Source organism: Aquarana catesbeiana, linkage group LG12 (genome assembly GCF_042186555.1).
Source record: "Aquarana catesbeiana isolate 2022-GZ linkage group LG12, ASM4218655v1, whole genome shotgun sequence".
NCBI lineage: Eukaryota > Metazoa > Chordata > Amphibia > Anura > Ranidae > Aquarana > Aquarana catesbeiana.
The window spans coordinates 73,330,448-73,349,035 of NC_133335.1; the positions used below are offsets into that span (position 1 = coordinate 73,330,448).

At 42.7% G+C, this 18,588-nt stretch overlaps 1 protein-coding gene across 2 annotated transcripts in view; it reads left to right on the top strand.

Annotated features, from left to right (window-relative positions):
• The window catches only part of RIMS4 (regulating synaptic membrane exocytosis 4), a 327,760-nt gene that overhangs the window by 305,209 nt on the left and 3,963 nt on the right, over window positions 1-18,588 (top strand). For both annotated transcript variants that reach the window (XM_073608044.1, XM_073608045.1), the window contains one exon: window positions 8,538-8,677. In XM_073608044.1, coding sequence (XP_073464145.1) covers window positions 8,538-8,677 — 140 coding nt within the window. The remainder of the gene's footprint in view (window positions 1-8,537; window positions 8,678-18,588) is intronic.

Genomic DNA, 18,588 nt, shown 5'->3' on the forward strand with positions numbered 1-18,588 from the left:
GTGCAGCCATAAGACCATACAATAGAATGAAAATTTTACAGCGCACACATGCAAAAAAAACATTCACCTCCAGCAAGGCTAGTTTAAAAACACCTAATCATTCTCAAAAAACATTTTCAAAAATATGGGGATTTGGTCACACCATATTGCTATACGGTGCTAAGCCCACTTACTGTGACAAAGTATCCCATGATTACTGGGTCCTACACTATCCATAGATTTGGGAGATCCTGCTTCTCTGAACCATGAGAGCTACACTCTTCTATATGGGAGAATCTTGAGGTCTCCACCTATGACACAAGTGGACACTAATGAGAGGTACTTAATGAGGGAATGGGGTGCTCCTATCCCAAAAGGATTTGGTCAGAATCCATACAATAAACAAACAAGATATTTGGGGGGCACATCTTCTCATTAAAGCTGGTGCAGCCATAAGACCATACAATAGAAGGAAAATTTTACAGTGCACACATGCAAAAAAACATTCACCTCCAGCAAGGCTAGTTTAAAAACACCTAAACATTCTCAAAAAAGATTTTCAAAAATATGGGGATTTGGTCACACCATATTGCTATACGGTGCTAAGCCCACTTACTGCGACAAAGTATCCCATGATTACTGGGTCCTACACTATCCATAGATTTGGGAGATCCTGCTTCTCTGAACCATGAGAGCTACACTCTTCTATATGGGAGAATCTTGAGGTCTCCACCTATGACACAAGTGGACACTAATGAGTGGTACTTAATTCCTTCTATTGTATGGTCTTTTGGCTGCACCAGCTTTAATGAGAAGGTGTGCCCCCCAAATATCTTGTTTGTTTATTGTATGGATTCTGACCAAATCCTTTTGGGATAGGAGCACCCTACTCCCTCATTAAGTACCTCTCATTAGTCTCCACTTGTGTCATAGGTGGAGACCTCAATATTCTCCCATATAGAAAAATGTAGCTCTCATGGTTCAGAGAAGCAGGATCTCCCAAATCTATGGATAGTGTAGGACTCACTAATCATGGGGTACTTTGACGCAGTAAGTGGGCTTAGCACCGTATAGCAATATGGTGTGACCAAATCCCAATATTTTTGAAAATCTTTTTTGAGAATGTTTAGGTGTTTTTAAACTAGCCTTGCTGGAGGTGAATGTTTTTTTGCATGTGTGCGCTGTAAAATTTTCCTTCTAAATGATATATTGCTCACACAGGCCATGGGCATATGTGGAATTGCAGCCCAAAATACATCCTGCTGATTCTCCTGAGTACGGGGATACCACATGTGTGGGACTTTTTGGGAGCCTAGCCGCATACGGGGCCCCGAAACCAAGCACCGCCTTCAGGAATTCTAAGGGCTTAAATTTTTGATTTCACTCCTCACTACCTATCACAGTTTTGAAGGCCATAAAATGCCAGGACAGTTCAAACCCCCCCCCCCCCAAATGACCCCATTTTGGAAAGTAGACACCCCAACCTCTTTGCTGAGAGGCATGTTGAGTCCATGGAATATTTTATAATTTGCCACAAGTTGCAGGAAAATGACAAACTTTTTTTTTTTTTTTTTCACTCCTCACTACCTATCACAGTTTCGAAGGCCATAAAATGCCAAGATGGCACAAATTTTGACCCCATTTTGGAAAGTAGACACCCCAAGCTATTTGCTGAGAGGCATGGTGAGTATTTTGCAGCTCTCATTTGTTTTTGAAAATGAAGAAAGAAAAGAAAATGTATTTTTTTCTCTTTTTTCAATTTTCAAAACTTTGTGACAAAAAGCGAGGTCTGCAAAATACTCACCATACCTCTCAACAAATAGCTTGTGAGCTATGAGGAGTGCAATCAAAAATTTAGACCCTTTAGAAAGCCTGAAGGTGGTGCTTGGTTTTCGGAGTCCCGTACGCGGCTAGGCTCCCAAAAAGTCTCACAGTTGTGGTATACCCTTACTCAGGAGAAGCAACAGAATGTATTTTGGGGTGTAATTCCACATATGCCTATGGCATGTTTGAGCAATATATCATTTAGTGACAACTTTGTGCAAAAAAAAAAAAATGTGTCTTTTCCCCTCAACTTGTGTCACAATATAAAATATTCCATGGACTCAACATGCCTCTCAGTAAATAGCTTGGGGTGTCTACTTTCCAAAATGGGGTCATTTGGGGGGGGGTGGGGTTGAACTGTCCTGGCATTTTATGCACAACATTTAGAAGCTTATGTCACACATCACCCACTCTTCTAACCACTTGAAGACAAAGCCCTTTCTGACACTTTTTGTTTACATGAAAAAATTATTTTTTTTGCAAGAAAATTACTTTGAACCCCCAAACATTATATATTTTTTTAAAGCAAATGCCCTACAGATTAAAATGGTGGGTGTTTCATTTTTTTTTTCACACAGTATTTGCGCAGCGATTTTTCAAACGCTTTTTTTTGGAGAAAAAACACACTTTTTTAAATTTTAATGCACTAAAACACACTATATTGCCCAAATGTTTGATGAAATAAAAAAGATGATCTTAGGCCGAGTACATGGATACCAAACATGACATGCTTTAAAATTGCGCACAAACGTGCAGTGGCAACAAAATAAATACATTTTTAAAAGCCTTTAAAAGACTTTACAGGTTACCACTTTAGATTTACAGAGGAGGTCTACTGCTAAAATGACTGCCCTCAATCTGACCTTCATGGTGATACATGCATGGTGCAATTGCTGTTTACATTTAACGCCAGACCAACGCTTGCGTTCGCCTTTGCACGAGAGCAGGGGGGGACAGGGGTGCTTTTTTTTTTTTGCTTTTTATTTTTGCTTTTATATCTTATTTTTAAACTGTTCCTTTCATTTTTTTTATCATTTTTATTGTTATGTCAGGGAATGTAAGTATCCCCTATGATAGCAATAGGTAGTGACAGGTACTCTTTTTTGCAAAAAATGGGGTCTATTAGACTCTAGATCTCTCCTCTGCCCTCAAAGCATCTGACCACACCAAGATCCCAATTTCCCAATGGCGCTGTTTACATCCGGCGAAATCTAAGTCATGAAATGCTCGTAGCTTCTGGTTTCTTAGGCCATAGAGATGATTGGAGCCATTCTGGTCTCTGATCAGCTCTATGGTCAGCTGGCTGAATCACCGGCTGCATTCTGAGGTTCCCGTTGGGACAGGAGAGCCAGAGAAAAACATAGAAGATGGTGGGGGGGGGGACATTTCATCCCACTGCTTGTAAAAGCAGTCTAGAGGCTAATTAGCCACTAGGATTGCTTTTACATGAAAGCCGACTGCTGGCTGAAAAGAATGATACCAAGATATTACCTAAACCTGCAGGCATCATTCTGGTATAACCACTCAAAGTCCAGCAACATACCAGTACATTGCTGGTCCTTGTTGGGCATATATTGTAATCTTTTTTTTATGCAGCCTGTGGGCTGAATGAAAAAAAGAGATTGATCGGTGGGTATGCCCACCATTAGAATACCTCCCTTCATCCACCCACTTCTAATGATGGGCATACATGCATCATGTATATATGCCGAAGCATGGAGGCATCCACCCCAAAAGTTAGGAGCAAATCGCTCCTCCGCCCCTGCTGCCCCCATGCTTCGGCATATATCACCTCCGACAGCGCTGGAGTCACGGCTTTATGTATCGTGGGAGCAAACGCTGTTGCTGTCAAGATAAATAAATCCGCGCTGCAGCTGAATGGCATACCTGAAAACAAAAAAATGGTTAACAATAAAACACAGTAAACAGTAAAGTATAAAAAATTGCATACCTGAAAAGCAAACATGATAAAACATAATAACAATAAAACATTGCAGAATAGAATACAGTAAAAAAGAGCAGAACAATAGAGAGAGAATAGAGATAGAGAGAACAATAAAACGACCACTATTTTTGTTTTTTTTATTTTATATATTTTTTTTGTGTTTTTTTTTGTTTTTTACTTTTTTTTTTTTTTACACTTTTTTTTGTAACTGTAACTTTTATAACTGTAACCGGTTCCAGGTTCGGATCTCTCAAAATGCGATGGCATCTTGGGAGACCCTGTGAAAGTGTGCCTAGTCTGTGCAATGCTGTACCCTATGCTAATACTCAACTAGTGTATGGTAGCGTTGAAAACATTCACCAATGCAAAGACCAGGATTGTCAGGACAGGAGGGACACTAATAGCGGGTGTCACGCCTATATCCGCGTTTGCTGCAGACACAACATCTTTTTTTTTTTATTACTGAAGTCGTATCCAAGTCGGATCACTATCTTAACTATCCAACTTGGATTACAGCAGCAGGAAAAGCTATTTTTGTCACACTGGGATTGTTTTGATTGGTCAAAGAACAAGTCGGACTATCTTAACCACTTCAATACCAGGCACTTTTGTCCCTTCCTGCCCAAGCCAATTTTTAGCTTTCAGCGCTGTCGCACTTTGAATGACAATTGCACGGTCATGCTACACTGTACCCAAACAAATTTTTTTATCAATTTGTTCCCATAAATAGAGCTTTCTTTTGCTGGTATTTGATCACTGCTGGCATTTCTATTTTTTGCACAACAAATAAAAAAGGCCGAAAATTTTGAAAAAAAAAAAGTTTTTCTTTGTTTCTGTTATACAATTTTGTAAATAAATAAGTTTTCCCCTTCACTAATGGACACCAATGAGTTGGCACTGATGAGGTGGCACTGATGGGCACTGATAGGTGGCACTGATGGGCACTGATAGGCGGCACTGATGGGCACAAATAGGTGGCACTGGTATGCAGTACTGATGGGCATTTATAGGCGGCACTGATGGGCACTGATAGGCGGCACTGATGGGCACTGATAGGCGGCACTGATGGGTACTTATGGGTGGCACTGATTGGCACTGATAGGTGGACACTGATGGGCACTGATAGGTGGCACTGATGGACACTGATGGGTGGCACTGATGGACACTGATAGATGGCACTGCTGGGCATCACTGATGAGGAGACATCTGGCAGGCACTGACTAACTGGCACTGACTGGCAAGATGTGTGTGCACTGATTGGCATTATTTGGGCACTTACTGGTATGCCTGGCTGTCTAGGGTGGCATCCCTGGTGATTCATCAGTTGTGGGCATCCCTGGTGGTCCTGGTGGTGTCCCTGGTGGTCCAGTGTGGCATCCGCGGGGGGCTGCGCTGATAAACAATCAGCACAGACCCCCCCTGTCAGTAGAACCACCTATTGGCTCTCCTGTACTGGCGCCTGTCAGACGCGACTGAGGAAAAGCCGATCAATGGCTCTTCCTGTTTACATTGTGATCAGCCGTGATTGGACAGGGCTGATCACGTGATAAAGAGCCTCCATCATCTCTTTATGAGGTCGGTGTAGCGGTGTTTCAGACTGACACACCACACCACTGATCGTCACGATGCGTGCACGGCGGCTGTTATTCTGCTGGACGTCACATGACGCCCAGTCAGGATAACTGAACCACCTCCCGGCCTTCATTCTGCTATAAGCCGGGCGAGAAGTGGTTAAAGGCAGATCAAAATCCTATCCTGTTCATTAAAAGTTGGATGGAAGTCGGGTCGATGTCAGACCAAAGTCACAGGGCAAAGTCGGATTGACAGTTGTACTACTGTCGTGAGCATCATTGTGAACTGGGCACTGATTTTGCACTCTCCGGCTTTAGTTAATAAACCCCAGTATGTATTAAGCTATTATCTTAATTATTGACAAAGATATAGCTGAAATAATAGGCCAATAGCTGACACATGAAAACTGCTCTGGTCCAAAAGGGGTATACAGGTGTGAGAGATGAACTGGTTAAGCACTTTTTCACTTTCAAAAGATATATATAGTGTTTTGTACATACTTTGAGTTTATATATATTTTTAATTATGTTTATGACTAAAAGCTACATTTAGGTTTTTTTTATTATTATTATTATTATTATACAGGATTTATATAGCGCCGACAGTTTACGCAGCGCTTTACAACATTAGGGCAGACAGTACAATTACAATACAATTCAATACAGGGGGGAATCACAGGGCCCTGCTCTTTAGAGCTTACAATCTAGAAGAGAGGGTCAAGTTATACAAAAGGGTAATAGCTGTGGGGGATGAGCTAATGGAGAAAATAGTGCAGTTGTTAGATGGAGGCAGGATAGGCTTCTCTGAAGAGGAAAGTTTTCAGGGATCGCCTAAAAGTGGATAAATTTGGAGACAGTCTGACAGATTGGGGTAGAGAATTCCAGAGGATGGGCGAGGCTCAGGAGAAGTCCTGGAGGCGGATATGGGAGGAGGTGATGAGGGAGCTAGAGAGCAGGAGGTCTTGGGAGGAATGAAGAGGGCAATTAGGTTGGTATTTTGAGACTAGGCTAGTGATGTAGCTGGGGGCAGAGTTGTGAATGGCTTTGTAACGTAATGTTAGTGTTTTAAATTCGTTGGGCAAGTGGCAGCCAATGGAGGGATTGGCAGAGAGGGGTAGCAGACACTGAGCGGTTTGTAAGGTGGATGAGTCTGGCAGCAGTATTAATGATGGACTGAAGGGGGATAGTCTATTTAAAGGTAAGCCAATGAGGAGGGAGTTGCAGTAGTCAAGGCGAGAGATAACCAGGGAGTGAATCAGGAGCTTTGTGGTTTCCTTGGTTAGAAAGGGATGTAGTTTGGAGATGTTGCAGTGGTTGAGACGGCAAGCTTTGGAAAGTGATTGGATGTGGGGCCGAAAGGAGAGTTCAGAGTCCAGGATAACACCTAGTACCCTGACATGTGGGGATGGGTGGATGGTTGTGCCATTGCTCTTGACGGTGAAGTCAGGGGGCACATGGGGGAGGAAATATTATAAGCTCAGCTTTGGACAAGTTTAGTTTGAGGAAGTGGTGTGACATCCATACATATATGTCTGTTAGTAAGTTAGTGATGCGTGAGGAGACTGATGGAGTGAGTTGAGGGGTGGAGAGATAGATTTGTGTGTCGTCAGCGTAGAAATGATACTGAAAGCCGTGAGAGGCTATCAGCTGACCCAGGGAAGAGGTGTAGTTTGAAAATAAAAGAGGTCCAAGAACAGAACCTTGGGGGGCCCCAACGGAGAAGGGAAGGTTTTTATTTTTTGTATTATATTCATTTTCAAAAGAAGACATCATTGGTGGCCAATTTCTTTTTTTTTGCTAGCACACCAATGATATGCCTGATCTTGTGCATGCGCTGTATGAGAGCAGTGTGGCTTGTTATTGAATAACAGGCTGGCACAGATCTCATATGGCTCAGACTAGATTTCCTTGGATTTCACTGGTGACGTGGCCATCTTAGGGTATACCTGAAAGGCTAGAACTACATCACCAGTGCCTCAGGGAACCTGAAAGAAGAAAGATAATTTAAGTTTGAGAAAAATATTTCATTTTACAAATGGCTTTATGAAGTTTGTGAATGGGCATACAGTATGGCATGCACCATTGATTTTTGGGTGGTAAAATTCCACTTTAAGCCATTCCGACTTGTTTAAATGACTCAGTTACACATTGCATGCTTCTAAGCATGCAGGATTTTCATTTTAATATGTATATGGTATTAAAATACACAAAAACTTAAATTCACCTTAGTACCCGGCATGTTTCACCCCCTTGAGTTACAGAACATTTTTCAGTTTGCAGCCTATGATACCTTGATTGACAATTACTCCTTCATGCAATACTATACCCAAATGGTTTTTAAATAATTTTTTTTTAGACAGATAGGGTTTTTAATTTGGTGGTTCTAATAATAACAGATTTTTTATTTTGTATATAAAGGAAAAAAGACCAATTAATTTGAAAAGCAAAAATGTTCTGTTACATTCTTAGTAAATTAAAGTAAAGTTTACTTTGCAAAAATTCCCAATCACGTGGAAGGGAAAAAAACAGCAGTATTGCACATGATTGGATGATGGAATTCAGCAGAGTTTCTGCTCATTTACTAAGCTCTGGAGCAACTGCACAGTCTATTTGCCTTTAGTAAATCAACCCCATACTGTAAAGGGGTGAATAACATTAGAGGTGTGGATTTTATTACTGTTGGAACTGTTACTAAATCACACTGGTTCTGGCTGGTGATCAGGAGGTTTTCTTTCCTCTCACATCTCGATGGATGTATGAGGGCTTCCTGATCACCAGCCAATAAGTGAGATGCTAATATTGTTCTTTGTTTACATTCAGCAATCACGTGGTACAGAGCCACTGTCATGGGCTCTGTACCTTTTGTCTGTGAGCCACCATTTCCAATCACAGTAGAATCACATGACATGACATGTGCATGCAGATGTGCACAGCAGCACAGTTCCCAAAACACATTCTCCTGAAATAATAGAGTAGCGGACCAGCTTTTTATGCGCAGTGGTTGGTCTACAAGAGCTTAAATAAAAGGAAAAAGTTTCTGAGGTTTTATAAATGTTTTTGGAATTGTGAATAAGAAAATGTTTTAGAGATTATGAAAATCTCAAATCTAGTTTCAGCATTTTACTGTGAACATTGCCCATATGCTGCTTAGTGTGCAAACTGTTTATCCAAATGTATGGTTAACAGTTTTCATATTGTCTGGCTTTCATATTTTCCAGCTGCCTACATAAAAGTTTATCTGCTAGAGAACGGTCTGTGCATCGCTAAGAAGAAAACAAAAATTGCTCGGAAATCATTAGATCCATTATACAATCAAGTGCTTGTATTTTCTGAGAGTCCACAAGGAAAAGTATTGCAGGTGAGGAAAAAAAAAACCCTCCTAAATCTGATATTTAGTTTAAAGCTAAACTCTAGGCAGATATAAATGTTCCAAATCAGTGCAACTCTGGGTTCATTAATAAATCATTGGATCATCAGAATATATTAAAATGATGTATTCATTAATAGTCTAATATGTCCAATTTCCAAGAAAGTTAAAAAAAAACATTTTGAGGTATACTTTGCTGTTTTAAAGAATCTTCAATTTCCTAATAAATTATAAAATCTTAAAGATTCACTTAATATTTGCAAGTGCAAATTGGCATACAGGGTAGACCAAATGAATACTGCCAAGGCTCCAACACATTGAGAATTTAATTAATTGAAAGATCAGTTCTGCTGACCCAATTACTGACCTTCACATAGTGTTGGAGGCAACTTATGGCCACTTGAGTAGATAAATTCACAGGATATTTTAGTTTTGAGTAGCGATGAGCCGAAAACCCACCGGTTTGGTTTGCACCAGAACACCGTGAACAGGCAAAAAATTTGTGTGAACACCGTTAAAGTCTATAGGACATGAACATGAAAAATCAAAAGTGATCATTTTAAAGGCTTATATGCTAGTTATTGCCATAAAAAGTGTATGGGGACCTGGGTACTGCCCCAGGGAACATGTATCAATGCAAAAAAAAAGTTTTAAAAATGACCGTTTTTTTCAGGAGCAGTGATTTTGATAATGCTTAAAATGAAACAATAAAAATGAAATATTCCTTTAAATATCATGCCTGGGGGTCCCCTTAGTCTGCCTGTAAAGTGACGCATCTGTGTGATGTGTTTTACAGTCCCGCAGCAAAATGAAATTTCGAAAGGAAAAAATGTCATCTAAACCTGCTCGCGGCTATAATGTATTGCCGGCTCCCGGTAATATAGATAAAAATCAAGGAAAAAAACGGTGCCAAAATTTAAAAGAAAACAGCGTGGGGTCCCCCCACAAAATCCATATCAGCCGTTTGGGTCTGGTATGGATTTTAAGGGGAACTCCACGCCACAATAAAAAAAAATTGGCGTGGGCCCCCCCCAAAATGCATACCAGACCCTTATCCAAGCATGCAGCCTGGAGGACAGGATAGGGGGGACGAGCCCTCAACATGCCCTCAACATGGGAAGGATGCTTGGGGTCCCCCCCAAGCACCTTGTCCCAATGTTGATGGGGACAAGAGCCTTATCCCCACAACCCTTGCCCAGTGGTTGTGGGGGTCTGCAGGTGGGGGCTTATCGGAATCTGGAAGCCCCCTTTAACAAGGGGCCCCCCAGATCCCGCCCCCCCATGTGAATGGATATCGGGTACATTATACTCCTACCCATTCACCAAAAAAGTGTCAAAAAGTTAAAAGCACAGAAGATAGTTTTTTACAACTTCTTTATTAAAAAAATAGTGTCCCGCAATGTACATTGTCAATCACGCCGCCCGACGGACCTGAAAAATTGAGGGAAAAAAAGGAAAAAACTCCACCTCCATGGGAGGCCTCCCGGCGACTGCTGTCTCTTGGCTGTGACAGCTGTTATAAAGGCAAGATGTCCCATGGAGGTGGAGTTTTTTCGGGGTTTTTTTTCTGTTTTTCTGGTCTGTCGGGCGGCGTGATTGATGATGGATGTACATCGCGGGACACTTTTTTTTATAAAGGAATTGTCAAAAACTGTCTTTTGTGGTTTTTACTTTTTGATACTTTGTTCGGTGAATGGGTAGGGGTATAATATTCCCCATACCCATTCACATGGGGAGGCAGGATCTGGGGGCCCCCTTGTTTAAGGGGGCTTCCAGATTCTGATAAGCTCCTCGCCCACAGACCCCCACAACCACCGGGCAAGGGTTGTGGGGATGAGGCCCTTGTCCCCATCAACATGGCGACAAGGTGCTTTGGGGGGGACCCCAAAGCACCCTCCCCATGTTGAGGGCAAGTGGCCTGGTATGGTTCAGGAGAGGGGCACTCGCTCACCCCCCCCCTTTTCTTGACTGCAAGGCTGCTTGTCTAGATAAGGGTCTGGTATGGATTTTGGGGGGATTTAAAAATTGGCGTGGTGTTCCCCTTAAAATCTATGCCAGACCCAAAGGGCCTGTATGGTTTTTGGGGGGGGGGGCACGCTGAATGAATGAATGAATGATTTGTAAAGCGCTGCAAATGCGAACTGAATCGCCTCAAGGCGCTGATGTTTTGTGTTGTCAAGCTTCACTAGAAGAGGTAGGTCTTGAGTTTTTTTCCTGAAAGCCAGATGGTTTTCTTCCATGCGGATGTGAGTCGGAAGAGAGTTCCTTAGCCGAAGTCCCTGGACTGCAAATCTTCGTTCCCCCCCTTGCTTTGTAGCGGTATTTGGGAACGAGGAGGAGGTTTTGGCTAGATGATCGCAGATTGCGATTCGGTGTGTAATGTTTTATTTTCTCTCGGAGGTATTGAGGGGCGTTTCCATGTATACATTTGTGGGTGAGGCAGAGCGTCTTGAAAGTGATACGAATTTTTACTGTTAGCCAGTGTAGGCTCCTCAGGGATGGGGAGATGGACTCCCAGGGTTTTTTCCTGTTATTAGTCTTGCTGCCGCGTTTTGAATGGCCTGTAGGCGCGTAAGCTGATATTGGGGTAATCCTAGGTAGAGTGAGTTTGCATAATCGAGACGGGAATTAATGATCGTTCCAACTACTGCTGCTTTGTCATCTTCTGGGATGAAGGGGATGAGTCTGCGTAACTTGCGGAGGAGATGGTGCGCTCCACTAACTACTGATCCTATTTGCGCATCCATTGTCATTCCTGGGTCCAAGATAATTCCAAGACTTTTTGCCTTGGTGCTCGGTGAAATGGTCTGTCCGAAGATGGCGGGGGGTGTCCATGGAGTCTTGGTTTTGGGATTTTGGTTAGCGTGCAGGTAGAGAAGTTCTGTTTTTGACCCGTTGAGTTTGAGGGAACTAATGGTCATCCAGTCATCTATTGAAGTGAGGCATTTCTCTAGTTGCTGATGGTTGTCTTTTTGTCCGGTGATCCGAAAGTAGATTTGGATATCGTCTGCGTATGAGTGGAAGCAGAGGTCTGATTTTCTGATGATATTGAGGAGAGGGCGGATGTAAATGTTGAATAGCACTGGCGACAAGGGGGAGCCCTGAGGGACTCCACAGGAGATTGCCCGGGTTTCCGAGGTAAATGCTCCTAGTTTCACTGTCTGCGAGCGATTCTCTAAGAAGGATGCAAACCATTTTAGACTAGACTCTGTGGCTCCTGCTACTTCTGTGAGCCGGCCAAGTAGAGTATTGTGGTCCACTGTGTCAAATGCTGCGCTGAGGTCTAACAGTACCAGGAGACACGACTCTCCGTCATCTGCTACTTCGAGTGCATCGTCCCATACTTTTAGGAGTGCTGTTTCCGTGCCATGGCCTGGGCGGAAACCTGATTGTAGAGTGTCCAGAAGTTGATGCGTGTCAAGATGGCGTTGTAGCTGTTGTACTACCGCTTTCTCCATAATCTTGGAGACGGTGTTGAGGCTTGTTATCGGTCGGCTGTGGTTGGGGTCTTTAGGTTCAAGATTGGGCTTCTTTAGCAGGGGTTTGACGATGCCTTGCTTGAGGGTAGTTGGTACAATCCCTTCTTTGAATGACTGATTTATGAGGTGTGTTATGGTTGGGGCCAGGATGTCGGCGCATTCTTTCAGGAGTTTCGTGGGAATGATGTCGTTTGGTGATGTGCTGTCTCGAAGGCTGTTTTTTTCCCAAAAATTTGGCATGGAGTTCCCCTTAAAATCTATACCAGACCCAAAGGGCCTGGTATGGATTTTCGGGGGGACCCATGCTGTTTTTTTTTCAAAATTTTGTCATGAAGTTCCCATTAAAATCTATATCAGACCCAAAGGGCCTGGTATGGACTAAACTGCCTGCACACCACTAACTAACCTGCCTCTAGCTAACGTTCTCTCAATCATTACACTATATACGGCCGCCTTTTAAGCAGCCTCATATAGTGTGGGGGTGGACTTAGGCCCCTAAGCCATGATTGGCTAAAGGCACCCTGCCTTTGGCCAATCATGGCTCTTACAGCAGAGCGTGCTGTGATTGGCCAAAGCATGCAGGTCAGGTGCATGCTTTGGCCAATCATCAGACATCAATGCACTACGATCTCGATCTCAAGGTCCAAGCAAAAATTAGGTTGGGCAAGCTGTTATGATGTTATATTAATTGTAAATTTGTCCCAACATTTCCTAATCTCTGTGTTTCAGTACTCTGTAAATCAGTACTGATATCCCATACAGTACCTTTAAAAGTTATGTTAGTTAAAAGATGTGATGGCAGAACATTTATGAATTAAGTGGCCATTTGTGTTATTTGTTTTCAAATCAAAAGCCAAATCACTGACATGTCCTTTAGAGTAGGCCAATACTAAATGAAACCCATTCTGTCCAGGGAAATGTCTGAAAGGTTAACACATTCTCTATGTGATAAAAAGAAAGTGAACTATGCAAAATGCTTAATAGTGTGGCTGACTCAGATTCTATGCAAGAAACATTTTTGTGTCTGCATGTTTCCTAGCAGAACTGGCTAAAACCCAGGTCTGTTCACTTTAAAGCCTAACTCTGGGAATTACAAAAAAATTCACTTGTTAAACACTCACTAACTCTGTAGGAAGAGAAAAAGATGGAATATTTGCTTTACTTCTCACTCCAGCAGGCCCCTGCCATCTGTGCAACTAGTCTATCAAAGCCTCTTCCAGGAATAGAGATGTATATTTCCATGTGTTTCATTTAAAGTCCCACAACCCCCCCCCTCCTTACGCTATGGTCACAGCATGATGCCATAAAGTACAATACAGGGCCAATATCCCTGAATTGTACGTGAGGAGGGCAAGGAGCCATCAACAAGCCAAGGAAAGCGCTGGAACTTGCCGGATCTAGGAGTGAGGTACCGTAAGTATTATGCCCCGTACACACGGTCGGACTTTGTTCGGACATTCCGACAACAAAATCCTAGGATTTTTTCCGACGGATGTTGGCTCAAACTTGTCTTGCATACACACGGTCACACAAAGTTGTCGGAAAATCCGATCGTTCTAAACGCGGTGACGTAAAACACGTACGTCGGGACTATAAACGGGGCAGTGGCCAATAGCTTTCATCTCTTTATTTATTCTGAGCATGCGTGGCACTTTGTCCGTCGGATTTGTGTACACACGATCGGAATTTCCGACAACGGATTTTGTTGTCGGAAAATTTTATCTTCTGCTCTCCAACTTTGTGTGTCGGAAAATCCGATGGAAAATGTCCGATGGAGCCCACACACAGTCGGAATTTCCGACAACACGCTCCGATCGGACATTTTCCATCGGAAAATCCGACCGTGTGTACGGGGCATTACACCTTATTCCTCATCCCATAGAGTTAACAAACATTTACCCTTGCAGTGGGAAGCCTTACTGAAAGGGTAGTTTTGTTTTGCAATTACTGGAGTTGGACTTAAAATGGAAGTGCACTTTTAGTCCTTACTCACTTGCGCTAATCAAGTGAATTGCACTTAACGATTGTCCCAGCATTGTCACATGGGGGTGGCAAGACAATCCTTGCGTAAGCTTCCACTAGAGCAGGGATATGCAATTAGTGGACCTCCAGATGTTGCAGAACTACAATTCCCAACTACAATGAGGCATAGCAAGATTCTGACAGCCACAAGCATGACACCCAGAGGCATGATGGGACTTGTAGTTTTGCAACAGCTGGAGGTCCGCTAATTGCATATCCCTGCACTAGAGCGACTCTGAGCTTACACAGAGTTTATTTCCTCACTGTCTCTGGTAGAACAGATTGGTGAAGGGACTACGTGCTGGACAGGGACATCGAAACGAACATGGTGCTTTGCCTTGCAAGTTTGTTTTAAGTCAGTAACCGTCAAGTGTCCACACCCACACTATTTATTCAACTAAAAATGGAGAATGTGTTACACGCATAAAAGGACACATGGGGAAAACCATCAGACACATAAGAAATGGGGCAAATTAAGGAAAAACATGATATTGGTGAAAAATGTGTTTTTGTAATACTGCAGTAATCACTAAAAAAATCACTCAGAGGTAGAAGTACCCTTTCTGCAGTCAGCTCTACAGCAAAAGCAAAATAAAGACACTTGATACATTATATGCTAAACATTTACAGCAAAAGTATTCACAGCGAGGCATGCTGAATTGTAAACTAGTACATAGACTAAAGAGAAGCTCATCAGCTTCATTGTCTGTTTGGGATAATAATCTAGTTAGTTTTTCTCTGTAGGCCATATTTACGGACATAAAAGAAGTCCAAACACTGGGGTAGATTTACTAAAACTGGTGCAGAATCTGGTGTAGCTGTGCATGGTAGCCAATCAGCTTCTAACCTCAGCTTGTTCAATTAAGCTTTGGCAATCAAACCTGGAAGCTGATTGGTTTCTATGCATAAGTGAGCCTTATTCTGCACTCTCCAGCTTTAGTGAATAAACCCCACTATATATTTGTTTTTAGCACTTAATACATATTTACCTGCAGCACTTTCACAGCATGTGTGCCTTGACTGGATGCACATGAAGTCAAGCAAGGTAATATTAAAACAATTAAAAAAACAACAGGTAATGCATGTTTGACAGCAGAGGTAGTGGGTCTTGACACTGACACACTGCACATATGCATCCATGGCAACCACAGTTTTTGTCCTTAGTGCCCTCACTCTGTGCTCTATGCTCAGTGATTATATTGTCACATATAGCCCCCATTCTGAGTTTGTGTTTGGAAGATGGCGGGACAGGCTCCTGATCATGTGACCACTGTGACAGCTCATCACATGATTGGGAAGTTTGTCCCACCACTAAATGTTAGGAACCAGTTAAAAATTTTCCTGGAGGGGGCAGGGGTTAAAGAGTATTATCAGCAAAAAATGTATACAGTAATATTAAAAAGTTGTTAGGAAGTTATTTCAATAGTTTTTATTCGGTTTTAACAAATGGTTAACATGCAAAAGTTCCACCCATGCAGGGGCTAGTATTGAGGATGAAACCAGTATTAGCTCACAAGAAGGGCAAAAATAAGGCAACACATAAACAGAAGAAATTAGACACACAACAGCAGTAAATATAAGTGTTAATATAAGTGTTAATGATACCATCAGGACCAAAAGGTTCCAGAGGGGCTCCCAACAACTACAGGGCACACCCTAGGCCTGTCAAAATCCAAAAGGTGGTACAATGTACAGCCTAAACTGAACTGAAAAGGATAGAGGAGCGGAACATAGAAGAAGGTTAGACAGAAAGGTGAAGCTAAAGGGAGGGAATTTGCTCACCTACCGAGTAGGGATCTAGAGAAGGGATATGGAAGTCTGGGAAAGAAAGGGAGGAGAGAAGGATAGAAACCAAGAAATGGGGAAAAGAGAAGGGTTCGGGAACATCTGGACCGTCTGTCACAAGTGGCCCAAGCTAGCTGGGGGGTGGGTAGGAAAGACATATGACAGCCGTGGTTCCCAAATTTTGAGAAACTTGGCATGAGTGTCGGTGCAGATGCTCGACATCTGTTCATTAGGCATCAACATGGTTATGCAATCTTTCACCCCCTGAAAAGGGACAGATGTTTTTTTCCAGGCTTTCCTACCTTTACATAGACTATCCCCCCTTCAGTCCATAATGAATGCTGCTGCAAGACTCATCCACCTTACCAACTATTCAGTGTCCTCCACCCCTCTCTGCCAATCCCTCCACTGGCTTCCACTCACCCAACGAATAAAATTCAAAGTACTAACAATAATTTACAAAGCCATCCATAACTCTGCCCCCAGCTACATCACTAACCTAGTCCCAAAATACCAACCAAGCCACTCTCTTCGGTCATTCCAAGACCTCCTACTCTCTAGCTCCCTTGTCATCTCCTCAGATGCTCACCTCCAGGATTTCTCCAGAGCTTCTCCCATCCTTTGGAACTCCCTACCCCAATCTGTCCGACTGTCCCTTAATCTATCCAATTTTAGGCGATCCCTGAAAATCCTCCTCTTCAAAGAAGACTATCCTGTTTCTAACTAACACTGTTTTACTTCCTCCATCAGCTCATCCCCCACAGCTATTACCTTTTGTATCAACTGACCCTTCCTTTTTAGATTGTAAGCTCTAACGAGCAGGGCCCTCTGATTTCTCTTATACCAAATTGTAATGTAACTGTAATGTCTGCCCTCATGTTGTGAAGCGCTGCGCTATATAAAACCTGTATAATAATAATAATAATGAAAATTAAATTCCAACATGAAATAAGAAAAATATTATACCAAAAGAAGTCAAGTTTGCCTTATTACACTGTCAAATTCCAAGCCTGTTCGCTTATCAACGGAAACTTGTCTCCTACCTATTTCTGGAAAAAAACATCTGTCCCTTTTCAGGGGGTGAAAGATTGCATAACCATATTGATGCCTAATGAACAGATGTCGAGCATCTGCACCGACACTCATGCCAAGTTTCTCAAAATTTGGGAACCACGGCTGTCATATGTCTTTCCTACCCACCCCCCAGCTAGCTTGGGCCACTTGTGACAGACGGTCCAGATGTTCCCGAACCCTTCTCTTTTCCCCATTTCTTGGTTTCTATCCTTCTCTCCTCCTTTTCTTTCCCAGACTTCCCTATCCCTTCTCTAGATCCCTACTCGGTAGGTGAGCAAATTCCCTCCCTTTATCTTCACCTTTCTGTCTAACCTTCTTCTATGTTCCGCTCCTCTATCCTTTTCAGTTCAGTTTAGGCTGTACATTGTACCAGTTGCAGTAATCGAGGCGAGATGACCAGGGAGTGAATTAGAAGCCTGGTGGTGTCATTAGTTAAAAAGGGGCGTATTCTGGAAATGTTGCAGAGGCTAAGGCGGCATGATTTGGACAGGGATTGTATGTGGGCCTGAAAGGACAATTCAGAGTCTAAGGTTACCCCTAGCACCCTGGCATGTGGGGGTGGTCTGATAGATGTGCCATTGATCTTGACAGAGAAATCAGGGGAAGGGGCACGTGGGGGAGGAAATATTAAGAGCTCAGTTTTAGATTCAGTTTGAGGAAGTGGTTTGACATCCAGGCTGATATGTATGTTAGTAGATCAGTGATGCGTGAGGAGATGGGGTGAGCTGAGGGGCAGAGAGATAGATTTGGGTGTCATCAGCATATAAATGGTAGTGAAAGCCATGGGAGGCTATCAGCTGACCCAGGGAGGACGTGTAGATTGAGAATAGTAGAGGTCCAAGGACAGAACCTTGGGGGACCCCCAAGTGACACTGAAGGTGCGATGAAATTCGAACCAACGGAGAGTGCAGCCATGGAGAACAAGCAAATAGAGTTTTTTGAGGAGGAGGGGGGTGGTCAAGTGTATCAAAGGCAGCAGAAAGGTCCAAGAGTAAGAGTATGGAATAATGACCGTTGCTTTTGGCTGTTAGTAAGTCGTTTGTGAGTTTTAGGAGAGCAGTTTCTGTGGAGTGCTGTGGGCGAAATCCAGACTGAAGGGGATCAAGAAGGTTATTCTCAATGAGGTGGTCGCTCAGTCGATTGTAGACTAAACGTTCAAGGAGTTTGGAGGCAAAAGGGAGTAAAGAGATGGGTCTTAGGTTGTTAAGATTGGTGCGGTCTAGTGAGGCCTTTTTTGGTATGGGAGTGACTAGCGCATGTTTTAGAGGGTTCATATCCATAGAAAAGTTATACCTGAAAGGTTACGGTGAATAATGCTTAAAGGAACCACAAAGCTTTCCATTTAACCAGTACAAAGCTACTCAGAGCCTTCCTAAAACAGAATGTCTCTGCATGTCACAATTAAATCAAAAATACAAAAATAATCAATTAGATAGTGGGCAGAGACATTCAATCATTCCTTTATAACCCCGGGCCACATGTGCAATCCAGAACCACTAGATAACATAAGTTAAACAAAGTTAAGATGTATTGATAATATTC